Consider the following 17,850-nt stretch of genomic DNA (forward strand, 5'->3'; position numbering starts at 1 on the left):
AGCACTAGATAATCTTAGAACAACAATAACAAAAAGGGATGGGGCCAATTGAAGGGGGGCACACATTCAGAAAGTTAATTTTCAGCAGTAGGAATTCCACACTAATGAAATCTCAAAGTCTCACCTGTGCAATTGTAATTAGAATAAAAAATAATAACTAACACGTTAAGATTTACAAATGACTTTACAAATATTATCTAATTTTATTCTCACAACAACACTGGAAGGTACATATTATTATCCCCATTTTATGGATGAGGATACTGAGGGAGATACCAGCTAAGTGACTTGTCTAGGGACACACACCTAGGAAGTGACCAAAGTTGGATCTGAACCTTGGCTCTTGCAAAGTTTGATCCAGTGTACCACTTAGCTATCTATGTTTTGGCTGGAAATTTACAGACTCCTCCCTGCTTTTTTTGTGATGATTAGCAGATTCTCTAGAAGGGAGCAGCTCTGGTACACCTTTGCTTGCTGAAACATCTACAAAACCCATTTGTAACATGGTCATAATTTAAATGAAGGGCAGGAAGATGGCCCATACTTATCTGAATAGGTTTGTGATTTTTTAAAAAAGGTTTTAAGATTTGTTTTTTCACAACCTCAATTTTACTTGCACAATCTCCTCCCCCTCCCAAACTTTCTTAACTAATGGTATCTTCTGGCTATGTAGAACAGGAACTATTTTGTACATAGCATGGGACCCAAATAGCCATCACTACAGTCTCTTCCTGATTTATTGAGAATACCAACCAAAGGCAACCACTTTTACTTTACTTTTATTATACAGTTCAATGGAGATGATTAGCATTCTTATAGAACTTTGCAAGAGACTTTGCTAGGAGGAAAAAATTGAACCTTTTTATGTATGTGTAAAAGGAAGAAGCTGCAGCTGTGAAAGGCAGAATTTAATACCAAATGCCAAACTGTTTCATTCTTTCCATATTAACATAATGCAGGATAATAAACATGATACCTGGTATAATAGTCTTTCATCTGAAGATCGCAGAGCCCTTAATACAGCTGTCTCTAATAATCAGCACTATTAATCCCATTTAGATGTTTTTCTCCTCATATATCTGGCTCCCCCACTGTCAATAGCTTCATAGAGGTCCTTTTTATTCTCTTGAGTTGCATGTAGGTAACCAATGTAAGCCACGCAAAGTGTAAGTGTTATCAATCCAAAAGCCATAACAGGTTTGTTCTGTTAAAGAAAAAAAAAGGCATAAATGTTATTAAGGATATTAATTTTGAGTGCTTTTGGTATCTTGCATCATTCCTCTTAGCATGCATATTATCAGGTTTAGATTTGGCATTAGAGTCTTTTGTATCATTAACACTGATAACTTTTCACTGTCAGCTTGATTATCTAGGGGCACCCTGTCCGTCTGGGGATTAGCGAGGACCTCAGACCCTTTGCACTTGCTAAGAAGTGCACTGGCACTGAGCAGTACAAGGCAGAATGGGGGCCACAGCAAGAGTCAGGCAGCCTCAGTTTCTGACGTGCCTCTGGGACTTATTTTACAGATGTAACCATCCAATGCCTTGCTGGGTCTCCAAAAGAGAAAAATACCTTTCTCCTAAAGGGAGAGGCCTGGACCAGGGGGTTCCCAAGATTCTTTTCCAGCTCTGCAACTCTAAAAGGTACACTCATTCATGTTTCAATAGGAGTGGAGGTGAGTGTACATGTCACTGTCCCCATGGGGCACCTCTTCCCCTTTAATAAGAAAAACTGAGAGTTGGCTGTCCTTGAAAAAAGCCTTCAGTTCAACAACCATTTGTTAGTCATCTACTATGTACATGGGAGTGCAGTGGATAAATCTGGGTTTAGAGTCAGGAAGACTATTCAAGTCCTTCCGTGATACATATTAGCTGTGCGACCCTGGACAAGTCACTTTAAAATTTCCAGTTGCAGAGTAAGTGTCAATCTGTTAGTAGAGGAAACTTGCTCATTAGGAATGTGCTATATCAATGAAGTTACTGCCTAATGGTCTCTGCCTTCATGAAGTTTCCAGTCTAATAAAGGGATAGAACAGGCAAAAATAATTATAGAGCTGAAGTTATTTATGTGAGTGAGGATTTTTAACTTAAGTTTTTTATTTGAATATTTCATTGTAGATATCTAAAAAATTCTCACAGTACCCAGAATTGAATACAATAATACACACATAGCAGACACTTCATAGATATATTTGGAACATCAACAGTAAATTACTGATGTAACTTCATTTACAGCAGGGAAAATGGAGGAAATATTGAGAGGTGTGGCAATAGGTTTCAGGGTCCTACAAATTCTGGAGATCAGAAAGTTGTCCAAGACTCCAAACCTTCTTCTTGGTCTATATATTGTATTATGATCCCTCAATTTCAAAATACCTTTAGCATTTGGGCAAAAAAAAAAAAAAATCCTATTATGTCAATATAGCATTGATAGAAGGTAATGGATAAAGAAAGGATTCAAGTAATTTATATTCCTTATATTTTTCATCCAAATTTGTTACATTATGAATTATTTACATTTCATTAACATAATGAAAAAGAAACATTTTCCCTAAAATAAAAATAAACAATCAGTATTCAAGAACCTGTATTTGTTATTCCTGATTTTCTTTTGAGTATTTCTCTACAAAATGAGAAACACATTCCTTCAAAATCATCTTTCATACTATCTAGACCCAGAGACTGGATTATAGGATTTGACCTAATTGACTTTCAAATATTCCAAGTACTGAAAATTAAATAACCAAAATAATAATAATTATTTTTTCTAGAGTAATACAAACTCTTAAGGAGTAAATGAAGTTCATAACCTTAGTATAACTGTAAATTTCTATATAGTTGTAGTGAGAAAAGATCAAATTTAAATCCTGCCTTAGATTTAATCATTATTAATCTTTTAACCTCTCAGTTTCAGTTTCCTTATTTTTAAAATAGGTATAATTATAGCACCTATCTAACAAAGTGGTGATGATAAAGAGGTAACATATCTAAGCTCTTGGCAAACCTTAAAAAAATGTATAGCTAGCAATTACTATTTTTACAATATAAATGTGAGCTAACATTCATGCATAAGATATGTTAAGTGTTTCTTAAAACAGCAGAATAGCAGAGTTGGAATTTAATAGATCTTTTAGTTCAACCTGAAATAGCAATGTCTTTTAATCATTCCTGATACATGGTCATCCAACACCCACTTTAAGATGTCAAGTGACAGGGAATTTAGTGCTCCCCAAAGTATACCACTGTTTTTTGTTTTATTTATTTTTTTTATACAGCTCTTATGCTAGAAACTTTGTCCTTATGTTGAGCTAAAATCTCATTAACTTTCTTCTGACCGATGAACCTAGTTGGTTCTTTGATGTCAGTGTCTCAGGACTACTGAAATAATAAATATGCCTAAACTACTAGAAGAGAATGTATAGGAGGTAAAAATTGCAATGATCTGAGATTCCTTTAAATCTATATAATGTAAGTTAAGTAATGCAAGTAACACAAGCTAATTTTTCCTAATGAATGACCTGATCTAATATGGTGAATACAACTTGCTAGTATTAAATTAGAAACTTCAGGAAGCATCATTAGGTTATTATTTACAGTATGAGAACATTCCTAGTAAAGAATAGTCATTAACTGAAAAGATCAACAAGTTATCTCTTTGGCCCCTCATTCCCAAAGTTCTAAGCCACAACAAAATTTTTAAATGGCAGGGAAAAGAAAATTATTTTTTTAAAGGTTGAAGAATTAAACATTATATTCTATTATGCTCTCAAAGAATTATAAATATATTTAGTTCATTTTAATATAATAAGAGTTAAAATTTTTTCTTTTATTTTCTGGAACCTATTATTCACACATATACAAAGCCTTACCCACATTACCCAATGAGAAAACAAAGGACATGGGGAAATATAAGGCCTTTCTATTTCCCAAGATTAAGTTAGAATAAATATATATACTTCTTACAGGTTTAATGAAAAGTTCTGGATTCACAGCTCGAAATAAGGTGGTTGTGCGGGCCCCCCTGAGCCCTGGAATTCGATAGTCTTTCTCTTTGAGTGGTTCATTTTTAAAGGTTGGGGGTTCAGGTGCTGAAGACATCTTGATTAAAGATGATTTATTACCTAAAGACAAAATAAAAGATATTTTTCCTTCATAACTGTTTTCTTGTTTAACTGTTTTTTAACTCTTTTGAAATTATTTTATTATATTTTTGCTTTAACTCTATGGTATAGTCTTAGTTTCAATTATTCTTAAAATCACATTCCACATACAGTATATAATGTCATATATTTTTAAAATGAGGCTTTAATAAATTATTTTGTTAATTATTCTCCACAATCAATAGAATCTGGAGAAGTAAAGTAACTGTAGGTTACAAGGCCAAATAACTTAAGTCACATTTAATCTTTTTATTCTTCAGACATGCTAAACATATATACTGATCAGTATATTAAGTGCCATCTTCCCAAAATCTTCTTCCATCTACCTTCCAAGTTTCTCACACACATTCCCATAACCCCATTCCTTGAGAAAAGCATTTTTTTCTTTAACATCCATTCTCATGCTCACTCATCCCAAATTGCATGGGGCTCACTATTTCTCCTGTCTCCCCAATCTTCTACCTAGGAGTCACTCCCATTGGACCCCCTAAGTGAGCATGATCTTTCTTTTGCTTTAATTTAACTACTGGATTCTTTCCATTTTTTTCCTCATTTGCATGTTTACTACCTCTCTGCTGCTGCATACCTTTCAAGCTGCTCTGACTTCCACACTGGTGCACACATCTATTTATATGTCTTGAATCTCTGCTTCACTATCAACACTTGTGAAGCTTTGATTTCCCTTCTAGTATTTTTTGGCCAAGATAAACTTTCCATTCCTGCCATCTAGTGGCAAAACAAAACCAAAAAACTAGAAACCTTTACAAAGAAAACTTTTAGGAGTGTTTTGTTTTTTAAGCTGAAATTTCATTTCATTTCACTGTACAGAAAAATTTATGAAATAATTCTTAAAGCTTCATCCTTATATCCTACAGATATTTCTTATGAAGTCGCTTACAGCAAATACTATATTCATTTAATCTTCTATTTTTTACAGACTTCACAGGCAATAATCACACACTTTAATGAAGAGCAAATTCATTCACATTTCTGTTGTTTTTTTTAAATAGCTTGTATTGCACAGGTCACTAAATATTCATCTATGCCACTTAATTGTGCAAATACCTCATCAGGAACATCTGTCTGAGTAGAAAGAAAACGCCAGGCTTTTCACACTTGATCATGCTCATCATCACTTTCAGGTTCTATTTTTACATCGGTAAGCACTCTTTCAATAATTTCTCTGTCCTTTGTCTTTTGAGAAACAATTAAATTGTTATCTGTTATCAAAATCAAATTGGTCTGGGACACCAATGGCAGTGGCTATTGAGTGCCATATTTTTTTCAAATTCTACATTTGGTTTGTGATCTTCTTTCACATCCACATCAGATGACTCCATTGGGATGATACCAGTTTTCTGCCAGCATTTCACTACTGTAGATGGCTCCACAGACTACTAGATTTCAGCAGTCATGTCAATGGCTTGTTTCATATTTTCTCATTTTTATTCTCATTTTTGTCCTGGTCAACCAGACTGAGAAAAAGTTGTTTCAGTAGTTGGCTTCTGTAGTGAGCTTTCACAGTGTATATTATGCCCCAATCCAAAGGCTGCAAAATGGCTGTGTGGTTCATTGATAGAAATTCGGATATGTTCTAAATATGGAACTGTGTTGTGGGCAGAGCAACTGTCAATTAATATGAGGATATTGCATTTTGCTCCTTTCATCCTCACATCAATCTTTATCAGCCACTCATTAAGTAAATCCTGTGTCATCTGAGCATGTGTATTGGCTTGGAAATCACATGGGAGCAAATGGACATTTCTAAAGCAATGTGGCTTGGCTGACTTGCCAACGATGAGAGGTCTCATTTTTTCTGTCCCTAATGCATTGCAACAGAAAAGAGCTGTCAATCTTTGTTTGCCTCCTTTACAAATGTTACCTTTGGCTGAGAGTATATGATGAGGCAGCAATTGATCAACCATCTGTTTTATCAGCATTAAAGACATCATCAAGGATGTAGTCAGCAATAAGCTTTTTAATTTCTCCTGCATGTAAGTCACTTATTTTCTCCATGGGAGCAGTATTCTCTTCATTACAAACTACTTTTGAAACAATTCCATACTGTGCACAAAATCTGTTCAGCTAGCCTATGCTTGCTTGGAAGTCATCATGATCAAGAAGGCTGGCAAAGCCCGGGGCCTTCTGCTGCACAAGTGGATCACTAATTGGACATTCCTTGTTCTCATATCTTGATACCATGCAAACACTGCTGAGTCACCATAAAAGGCACCTCTCGTTCGCTTTGTTTGGGTCCTAGTATCCCTTTCTTCACTTTCTCTTCAATTTTGACTCAGACCTTCAAAAAAGTAGGCAAAGTAGATGGAGTGATTCCCAAATTCCTTTGCTACGTCTCCTTTCTTTTGGCCAATGTCTAATGCTTCTACTACTTTCTTTCTTTCTTCCAAAGAAAACTGGTGGCATCTCATCATGCTTAGCCACCATGGCAGGATGGACAGATCATGTGTATACTTTGTGATTAAAGTAATTCAGTGTTAGCCACTACCATGCAGAGTGTGAACATGGAAAAGAGAAAATTCAATATGAAGCAATCATTCAGCCGAAAGAAATTTTATAATTAAAAAGAAGAATCTTAGAACAGTAAAAATAAGAGAATCATAGAAATCATCTAGTTCAAGTCTTTCATTTTATAGATTAGGAAACAGAGGCCAGGAGTCTCAGTGCCTCAAGAAATAGTGAGTACTAATTACAGTAAGTCAAATTAGATATGTTTATAACAAAACAAATACATACAAACTAATGAAATAACTCCTTCATATTATGTTCATAACAATTATTATATTCATTATTCACATTAAAATGACAAAACAAATGCTTTTATCTTGAAGATGATACACACACGATATAATAAAGGTGTAAGATACGTAAGATAACAAACCATTTTGCAAATAACTCACTAGACAAATGCTATTGTTATATTATTACTGAAATAATTTTCATGAAAATTCAGTTAATGAGGATTAATTCAACCCCAGAAAAAACTCACTGCGATGAATTATTGGGACATCTTAAAACTTTGAACATTGATTTTACTTTGATAATTGAATTAGATGATATCTAAGGTCCAGCTCTAAATCTTATGATCCTGTAACCTGCTTGGGATTTTATTGTTGTAGGAACTACAAAGTGATTCAAATAAAGACTGTATTTTCCTCTTGAATCTGGCTGCTATAAGGGCAGTTCTGAAGGCTACCTAAGATCATACTTCTGTTGCAAAGACACAACATAAGTTTCAGAGTTTCCCTGGCAGAGCAACAATTTTCTCCAGGTTACAGATGCTCTTGCTACTTGAACTTGTGCTGCAAAGCAAAGACGACAGATCCTTTTCTGGTCTTTACCTCTCAAACAACTGCCTACAAGGCATTTTTAAAAAAGAGATCTCATTGCAAAATATATCAATGATCATTTTCCTCAGGCTTAAAAGGTCCCTAAAGGATGGATGGTAGAAATAGATCTGAAAAAAATCACTAACTCCAAAGATTTTACACTTTTTTTCTCAGCTTAGACTACACCCTTGCACTGTAAAATTCAATGTTAGGAAATAAAAGATTAGCATGGGAAGTAACAGAATTGAAACAGGAAAGATGATAGATCACTACAGCTGTCTTTTTTTTTTTTTGCACTTAATATTTTATTTTTTCCAATTACATATAAAGATAGTTATCAACATATATTATTAAGATTTTGCATTCCAAATATTTTCCCTCCCCCTTCCTCAAGAAAGCAAGTAATCCATACTAGATTGCTATCATGTACAATCATGCTAAACATATTTCCATATCATAGTGCTGTTGGTCTTAAGAGAAGAGAGGAAAGTGGCCCATAAATATTTCTCTTCTCAGTCCCCCAAAGTAAACTTTATGTTTGTTACTCTCAATTTCTCTATTTCACTGTGGCAGCTAATCTACCTTGAATGCAAGTTCCCTAAAGGCAGGGACTGGACAGTGTTAATTTTTATCTTTGTATCCTTGAGCCTAACATACTATTGGGATTTGAATAAAATTTAATTCTTTTCTGTTTAAAAAAACAAAAACAAAAACTCTCAAGTCAGTGTTTTTAATAGGGTAAAATTTTGTATTCATTTTTCAACGTGTTTTTATTACACCCTCTCAAAAAGATCTTGTGTTTAGAGTTATAACTTTATTCAGGAACAGCCTGGAGTAAATTCATTACTTTAAAAAAATGGCATTTAGCTGAGTTTCCTCCTTTTCTTATCAGTATTACAATACATCTAGTTTTTAAGCCTCTGTGCTAAGTCTTATTTCTGTTAGAAATTCTCAATTAAAGTTGAGAGATGTGCACACAGATTAGAGTAGGAACCAAGACAATTAATATTCACTAACAAATGTCTGAAATACTACCACAGATTTTAAAAGAATTAGTATGAAGGCAATAGTCTATATTATTTGATACCAGAACATTAAATTTCTCTTATTTTGCATTTTTTTAAAACAATGAAATCTAACACAGATCTATTGTTTCTTCAAATACATTTGCCAATCTCACTGAAAATGTTAACAGTTAATCTTAAAGGACAAGAAGCTAATAGCCATATGATAAAGAATTTTTAGCTACTTACTCTTCCTTAAAATATTTAGATTTACAAAATCAAAAAGTAAGCTAAGTGACAAAGGATTTAAAAAAATATATTAGCACTTCACACATTCAAATCACCTTCAAAAGATGACTTTATTTAAATTAACAAAGAGATCTGAATTGGAGGAGAGTGACTCAAAGCAATAAAACAAAAAATGTTTCCAAATTTATGTTCATTAAAATTTGAACCCCTACTACTTACTGTAGCATCCCAGGGGTGAATGTATTCTCAAAGGCTGCAAGAAGAAAGTATAAGCTCTAACAAGTTGTATCAAATGAAGATTCTTCAAGAGGCTCAGGGATGGACAGTATGTCTTGTCATTTGATGACTAGTCTAAGTTCCTAGAAGACTATCTTGGTAACAAGGCTGAGACTCAGTTATAAGGTGATAGACTTTTAGCTCACGACAACTCATTAAGATTAAACAAACAAGCAATAAGAACCTTCTGTGTGAAGATGTCTACTAAATTAGAAGGTCTATAATCTATTTGTAATGGTAAATGAAGTACCCACAGTGAATAGTTTCTTGAAATACTGATGTATTCTACATATAAACGTTAGATGTCAAAGTGTTTCTGCTGATTCTAATTCGTTTGTAATTTAATGACCTTCAATTAGTCCATTACAACTATTGTCAAATTGGTGTCCCTTCTTCAAGTCTCTCATCCACAGAGCTGCCAGTGACATTCTGACCATGTCACTCCCCTACAAAATAAACTCCAGGGGCTCCCCATTGCCTCTAGAACAAAATAAACTCATCGAGGTTTTTTTTTTTTTTTTTAAAGCCCTTCACAAACTGCTCCTAACTTACTTTTCCAGTCTTGTTATACATTTCCCTACACATTATGATCCAGCTTTCTCTTTGTTCCATATACATGACAACCCATCTCCCCTCCTTGATGCCTTGCACTGGCTATCCAACATGCTTTTAATGTAATCCTTCCTCATCTTTTTTTCACAGAATCTCTCTCCTCCTTGAAAATGTTTTGAACATCATCTGATATATGAAGTGTTTACTGATATAAACCCACATATGTTGTTGACTCTCCCACTAAATGTAAATACCACAAAGCTAAAGATTGTTTCATTCTTTGTACTTGTACCTTCAGTGCCCAGCACAGTGCCCGTCACAGATTAGCTGCTTAATAAATTCTTGACTGATTGATGAGCAAATACGTGTTTTATGTTAAAGAACTGCCAAAAACATTTAGTTTTTTTTTTTTTTAAATAAGTTATCTGCTAACAATTTATTCAGTTTCTACTGTATATGCCGACAAGGTCTCTAATATAGTTAAAAAACAGATCTGATTCGGTAAGGGGCTGGGTGAGGAAAGGGACTCAGAACAAAGACTATTTTCATATATAGCCTGTAGGCATCATGGAAGAGGCAGTTCTGATCTTTCAAAGGTAATAAGACAGCTTTTGAGTAAGAGTAATCATACATATCCCTACGATGTTGAGTATATTTCTAAAACTTTAATCAGGCCTAGAAAACTCCTTAGAGATCATCTAGTACAAGATGGATGTACTGTCTTTTCTCAGTACATGATGAGACAGTACATTGAAATGACTTGCTCTGAATCAGTGATGGAGCCAAGGCTGGAGTAACAGGCTTCTTATGTTTAGTCTGACACTTTTTTTGGTACATGTTGCCATGAGGTTTTTAAAATTTCACAGAAAAAATATTAAATTTTGAATGTAAAACTAAAAAACCAGAAAATTTTCCTTAAGAATGGGAAGTACCTTTCTAAACAGCTAAGGAAAGAAGAATAATTTCAAAGACTAATGGTAAGTAATATTTTACTCTTTTTATTCACCCTATTATGCAAGTAAATAAGATATTAATTTTATAAACACTTTATCCACATTGACTCATTCACTTCAGACCCTAGCTTTCTCCAGTTTCTTTCCCCTTTTCCTTCTCTCCTCTTCTGCTGTGGTTTTTTTTCCTTTTCCATTTCTCTTACCTGCCAATAATACTGATATATTTGTAAAATGACCTGTTCTTTTTGTTGAATTCTCTTCTAGTAACTCTGTACAATATGAAGACAATCCTGGGTTCCTAAAGGCCATCCATTGAAGAATGGAACAGTAAAAAAAGCCAGTAAAGAAACACTAAGGGGCTTGGATAGTACACCTGTGAATAAACTGGAGCTGATTGTATTCAGAACTTTGTTTTCAAAGCTTAAGATTTTCCCCTTTCTTACAGAACCACACTACAATGCTATGTTAAAATATTTTGCTGCTAACATTAAAAATTTCATTTTGACATAAAATTGCTAATGTGTAGAAAAATTAGGTCAACACACTGAAAATCCAGGTAGTATTTTTAAAGAAAAATGTGTTTTCTACATAAGCATATTAATGAAAGATAAATCAATATGGAGATAAAAATAGTGGCAATGAAATTCCAATAAAGGCACAATTACATTTAGGAGTTTCCCTTCTTAATGCTCTAGAGCTACTTTATCATTTTTTTTAAAGGAAAATAGTTGAAAGACTAGAATTTTTAAAGAATACTTCAGAAGATAAAATAAAGGTAAGAAAAAACAACTGTTCAATTCTTAGCTTATATGTTTATAGGCTGTAAAAAGTTCAAGAGTTATAAAGTGGAGAGAGAATAGGCCATAGAATCAAAAAGAGGATTCAAATCATGTTTCTAATACATTCTAGCTATGGAACCTTAGGCTACTCATTTAACCTTTGTGTGTCTGGAGGCAACTCTATTAGACTATCAGGTAGAGAAGGCAGCACAATTGCACAGATAAAAGCAATTTTTTCACCTGGAGTTCTCTATAAGATCAAATCACACATCCAGACAAGTATTATACAATCAGTCACATATCTAAAGCTCCGTTAGAGACAAGAAACCTTAGAAGTCATCTAGCCCAACCTCCCCATTTTATACATGAAGAACCTGAGGCCCACAGAGATTGCAATTTTCCTCAAACTCCAATTTTTATCTTCTTTTTGTTACCAATATCCCCAATTTAAATTTTCAACACGTTCAATCCTTTTAGATGATGCAATACATCATGTAATATTTAAAGGAAAAACTACCTTCCTTTTATTTACTTTATTGCATCTGAGAGAATGATATTACTCCTTTTAAATCATCTATGCAGAGTAACAGTAACCTATAGGAAACTTGATGACAATCATTACCTTTAATTTATCTTCAATACCCCATTTCACAACGTGTAGAGATTCTGAATCAACTCTTAGTAAAGTTTATTATTGGGCTGACATTATAAGACAGTTTTTCTTGGAAGGATGACAGGAAAAAAATTATACATAATTTGTGGCATATATTAATATGGAAAGGAAAAACACCTTCTAGGCTTTAATGATACCAAATGGTAACGATCACATGTTTTGTGCTCAGTGTTTAAAGTTCTGTGTTCACTTAAGAGGAAAAGCTCTCAGCCTCCGCGCTTTCTCACGCAGCTAAGGGAAGGTAGGGGGTTAGTAAACAGGTGGACGTGCCCCACTGTCTTGTGCTCTGGAGGGAGGCAGCCTTTTCAGGGCCGTGTGAAGCTTTCCCAACGTGAGGCGCCAAACATTTCTGTCATCTGCGATACGAAGGAAAGAGGAGAGGCTGGGGAGGTTCGGAATAGGGACCCCCGGACACCAGCTTGGGGGGAGGGGAGGGAGGTGCCTGGGGGCGGGCCTCAGGAACTGCAGACAAGCGCCCCCGAGACTGTAAGGGTCGTTGTTTTGGGGATATGGGAAGGAGTGCGCTGCTGGTGTACGGGTGGCTCCGAACTAGGACGGAAGAGGAAGAAAGGAGAAGGAATAGGAAAGGAGGGAGGAGAGAGGAAGGCGGCGGCGGCGGAAGGAAGGGAGGAGGAGGGAGGGAGGGAGAGAGAAAAGAGGAAGGAAGAACGAGGAAAAGGGAGGAAGAAGGAGAGAGAAAACGGTGGGAGAGTAATAAGACGAAGAAAGGCGAGAAGAGGAAGCCCGAGGGAGGGAGGGGAGAAAACCGGAAGGAGGGGGAGGAAGGAGGAGGCGGGCGGAGCTGGGTGCGGGCCTCCGCCCTGGCGGGCTTGGGTGGCCCCTGGAGGGGCCCGCCCCCCTATACCCGAGGGGCGTCCGCGCCAGTTCCGGGGCTCCGGCTGCGTCGCTCACCTTCTGGAGTCAGCACTTCCCCCGCTCCTCTCGCCGGGCCGCCGCCTCCTGGACGGAGAAAGCGGGTACGCGCCGCCTTCAAACCGGAAGTTCGCCGCCGCTAGCGGCCCCTGCAGTCGGGAGGCCTCGGTGCTTTGATCGCGGGGCGGCGCGGGGGCGGGGCTTGGGCCTACTGGGCAGCCACTTTTGACCCTGCACCAAAGGGCCTCCCCTCAGGCCGCCGGGGTGTCCTTGCTTACCCAGGTCTCTGAGGGGGGTTGTGCAAGGTGAACGAAAGAAAAAAAGTATTGGAGCTGGTTCCGTCAGCAGTAGCTTCCAATAGCAATTAAGTCATAAATTCAGGGGAAAATTATTATTTTTTTTTGGGGGGGGGGGAGGGGTGTCCCGGGAGACCCGCGGCTCTATAAAAGCTGACGAAAACCACCGACGCCGCCCTCCCGGAGCTTGTGACCGATGGAAAAGGCCGCCAGGCGGAAAGAAGTAAACGCTAAGCGCCCGAGGGGCCTGGGAGGGGCCCGGTGTGAGCCGCGGCACCTTAATCCCGCCCTGGAGGGGGCGGGGGGCTCTAAGAGGTAGAAAAAAATGAAAGGGGAGCGCGTTCCCGAGTGTGAGGGGGGGGGGGGAATAGCCTGTTTCCGGGAAACTTTGGCGGCAGGAAGAGAGTAATGGGAAACCTAGAACGTTCTTGCTGCTTGGCTGGAGGAGAGATGCTGTTGAGAATGTGATGTGTTTGTGAATAGTTCCACATTTATTTTCACATACATTATAGATTGTACTCTGAGCACAAATGAGTTTGACGGGATGTGTATAGATTTACATACAAATATGTGTGTATATGTGTGTGTGTGTGTATCTTTTTGTTGTTCAGACTAGAGCACTGATCCTGCCTCTGATGTTTAGTACCTGTGGTAGACTCAGGGAACCTCCCTGCACCCCAGTTTCCTGGACTGTTAATGAAGAGTCAGAGCAGATCAGAGGCTTGGCAGTCTGGGGAAACCTATCAGCCCTCTCTCGGAATAATGTTTTCTAATGTTTTTAAATTTTTTTAAAGTTAAAATACAAAGGAAACCAAAAAATATTAAAATTCTCTCCATCCATCCATGAATCTATGTAGCTATATCTCTCCATCTACCTCTGTATCTCTTCATATCTCTCTTCTCTCCTCTCTGTCTCTCCTCTCTCTCTTCTCTCTCTCTTCTCTCCTCTCTCTCTCTCTCCTCTCTCTCTCTCCTCTCTCTCTCTCTCTCTCTCTCTCTCCCCCTCTCTCTCCCCTCTCTCTCTCCCTCCTCCTCCCTCCCCTCTCCTCTCTTTTCTCTCTCTCTCTTCTCTCTCTCTCTCTTTCTCTCTCTCTCTCTTTCTTTTCTCTCTCTCCCTCCTCTCTTCTTCCTCTGTCCTCTCTTCTCCCTCCCGTCTCCTCTCTCTCCTCTCCTCTTCTCTTCTCTCCCTCTTCCTCTTCCTTCTCTTCTTTTCTTCTCTTTCCTTTCTTTCCTCTTCTCTCTCCCTTTCTCTCCTCTTGTCTCTCTCTTTTCCTTCCTTTTCCTCCTCCTCTCTTTCTTCTTTCTTCTCTTTTTTCTCCCCTCTCTCCTCTTCCCCTTTTCTTTCTCCTCTTTCCCTCTTCTCTTCCCCTTCTTCTCCTCCCCCTTTCTCCTCCTCCAGTTAGCCTCCATTTGCCCAATAAGCTTTTAGTAGGTCAGTTTAAATGACCTTGCTGTTGCTATTGTTCTTGCCTTTGCCCAAACCTCCGACATCAGGGATCCATACACACAATTGGCTATTTAGATAAGGGCAGTGTTTGTTTGTTCCGATTTTCCTTTTAATTGGGTTGCAACTAATTAATCAAAATTTGCAATGCCAAACTATACCTGGGTTTTTATTGGTTTCATTTTGAGGTTCCAGTTTTGTCTGAAAGGCAAATGAGTCAAGTGATGGAAGTATGTGTTAAATGGCAAAAACTTAGAAAAAATTTAATGAAATATTCTCTTACACTTCAAAGCTATTTTCAATTTCAGGGCCAGAAATTAATGTTTGGTTTTTTTTTTTTTTCAATTTGGTCCTAAAATAAATAATGAAGGGATTGGAAATCCTAATTAATTGAAATATTTTGGTAAATTCCAAATTAATTGTTTTATTGGTTTAAATTTTGGGTTCAAGTATTTTATTCTTGAAACTGATTCAAATTAAAGTCATTGCATTAAAAGTTATGATTTCAGTCACTAAAATGACAAAAAATGTGCATTAGAAAAATAGATTATAAATGGAAATATCAATCTTACATTTTCTTCTTTCCCCAAAGCATTCTCTCAACAATCAGGAAGAGACCAGAGAATACAATAGCTATATAGAGCATTTTTTTTTTTTATTAAAGTGACAAACGAAATTAGAATCCTAAAAGATAAATGAATAGAAGGGTATGTAAGAGGTTAAGTAAATCCATGGGACTTATTATAGTGAACAGAGCCATTTCATGGATAAAGATTCAAATTAAGTTGATATGTTGATATGTTAAGTTGATAAAATAATTTGGGATCTAAGATAATTTTAAATTTTTCTTTGAACAGCGACCCCAACTTGAAAGTCAGTTTTTGCACTTTAATAAGCTTATGTATTTCAGATAGTGCCATTAATAATTATTGATTTGGTATTTCATTGTTGATGTCATTGTTGATATAAGAATTAAAGTCTATTCCATATGAAAATATTTGACTTTTCAATATAATGCTCAGTCTGTCAGGATCCTTCAGATGGTCTAAGGACTGGTCTTTTGTAATCTTAATGCTTTTAACCAGACAATTGTTTGCACTTTTCTTGGAGTCAAGAATTAATGATTTATATTAAATTTTACAAAAATTCTAGGCAATATCTTCCTGTTATTTCTTCAAGTTGTTTGTTCCCAGTTCTGACTTCAGACGAATTTTCTTTCATAGACATCATATCACCCCATTATAGGAAACTATCTACTGTTTTGTTAGGAATAATATTAGCTTCAACTAAGGATTTATTCTGAATAAAGTCTAAATTTGGCTGGAAGTTTTTTCCTGGGGGGAAAATACAACTGAGCACTCATGAACCACAAAAGTCAATTAAAACTTCTTTAAATAATTTACACGTATATTATAATAAAAAAGGTTATAGAATACAACTCCCCTTCCATATTTACTGATTCAGGAACAAAAGGACTTGACTTGCAGGCAGCTGGAATTCAGAAAAAGATCTCTGGCAACCTTCCTCACAACCAGGCTAATCCTTTTATAGTTTAAACAACGGGAAGAGTAAACTGACAGATGGGGTGAGCCTACAGGAGCACAGAGGCAAAAGAGCTGCATAATCCTGCCCTAGTCCCCACTACCTGGTTACCCTTAAAACCTGGTTACTTTGTTTATGGGTCAATCTGCTTTGTTGGTAGAGAAAGTTTAGATCGAATTCTGAAGAGTAGTGTGATCTTCTCATCTCTGGATTTTACCAGCCCCTGCAACAAAGGCTGACCTGATATGTGATGAAATTAGAAAAAAATTAAATACTTGCGTGGAAAACTAATAAACATTTTTGTACACAAGTCTTAATTAGCTTTTATAAACTTTAGATATCTGCTTTTGATACTCTAGCTTTCAGGTGGATATTGAACGAGATGAGGTGAGATCTCTCAAGGCAGTAGGCCTGAAGGTCCTTGAGCATTGACTAATACCTAAGTCCCCTTCCTGCTATGCTCCCATGACATCATTTTCTCCCTACTCCAATCAAATATAGATAAATCATGTACTTAATGTCCAAGTTCAATTTCTTGGGTAGTTCCTGCATTTAGAATGTAAGACCCTCAGCCAATGAGGATGATGGTCAATGGTGGGAGGGGTGTTTGTGTTAGGGATTATTTAAAGTATAAAACCTGTCCCAAAAGGAGCCTCCTCCTTTCCATTGTTTGCTCCAAGGGAGGGACGCCCACATCTAGTGAGGGTGTGCAATAAACTTTTGCTTTGTTCCTAGAGATTTCTCCAGCTTTTCATTAAATGGTGACCACTCACCATTCTGAGCCACACAATAAGTTAATATTTTAAATGAATATTAAATGTGGTTGCTATGGTTTTTTCCTTTATAAGTAGAGAGTGAAAATTATAATTAAGTTTAGAATCAAAAAACCTGGGTTCATATTCTGCTACTTACCTGAGTGATCTTGGACTTTACATATAAAGGTATATGGGTCCCTGCTGGCTCTGATCAATCCACAAGTTCTCCTATGGTATGACTCTGGTCCATGTCTTCTAATAAATCCTTTTTTTTTTTTTTTTTTTTTTTTAATTATAGCTTTTTATTTACAAAACATATGCATGAGTAGTTTTTCAACATTGATCCTTGCAAAACCTTCTGTTCCAACTTTTCCCTCCTTTCCCCCACCCCTTCCCCTAAATGGCAGGTAGTCCAAAACATGTTAAATATGATAAAGTATATGTTAAATACAATATATGTATACATATTTATACAGTTATCTTGCTGCTCAAGAAAGATTGGATTTAGAAAGAAAGTAAAAAAAAAAACTGAGAAGGAAAACAAAAATACAAGCAAATAATAACAGAGTGGAAATGCTATGTTGTAGTCCATATTCATTTCCCATAGTTCTCTCTCTGAATGTAGCTGATTCTCTTCAGCACTGAACAGTTGGAACTGGTTTAGATCATCTCATTGTTGAAGAGAGCCATGTCCATCAGAACTGATCATCATATAGTACTGTTGTTGAAGTATATAATGACCTCCTGGTCCTGCTCATTTCACTCAGCATCAGTTCATGTAAGTCTCTCTAAAACTCTCTGTATTCATCCTGCTAGTCATTTCTTACAGAACTATAATATTCCATAGCATTCATATACCATAATTTATTCAGCCATTCTGTAATTTATGGGCATCCATTCAATTTCCAGTTTCTAGCCACTACAAAAAGGGCTGCCACAAACATTTT

The 17,850-nt window shown here is 36.6% G+C and overlaps 1 protein-coding gene across 1 annotated transcript; it reads right to left on the reverse strand.

Annotated features, from left to right (window-relative positions):
- Nucleotides 1-763: 763 nt before the first annotated feature.
- Nucleotides 764-12,988, reverse strand: SMIM8 (small integral membrane protein 8). The gene is made up of 3 exons (XM_031964548.1): nt 12,906-12,988; nt 3,964-4,121; nt 764-1,204 (listed from the first exon to the last, which is right to left on the reverse strand). The coding sequence occupies exons 2-3, from the start codon at nt 4,096-4,098 to the stop codon at nt 1,046-1,048; spliced, it is 294 nt and encodes a 97-aa protein (XP_031820408.1). The 5' UTR covers nt 4,099-4,121; nt 12,906-12,988; the 3' UTR covers nt 764-1,045.
- Nucleotides 12,989-17,850: the final 4,862 nt, after the last annotated feature.

This window comes from Sarcophilus harrisii, chromosome 4 (assembly GCF_902635505.1).
Source record: "Sarcophilus harrisii chromosome 4, mSarHar1.11, whole genome shotgun sequence".
Classification (NCBI taxonomy): Eukaryota; Metazoa; Chordata; class Mammalia; order Dasyuromorphia; family Dasyuridae; genus Sarcophilus; species Sarcophilus harrisii.

What these genes read in the sequence shown, in the direction of transcription:
- SMIM8 (XM_031964548.1), bottom strand. Translation starts at nt 4,098, where the DNA reads ATGTCTTCAGCACCTGAACCCCCAACCTTTAAAAATGAACCACTCAAA. An exon ending in CAGAACTTTTCATTAAACCT is followed by an intron (nt 1,205 to 3,963) that starts GTAAGAAGTATA and finishes TTTCTTTAACAG; the next exon opens with AACAAACCTGTTATGGCTTT.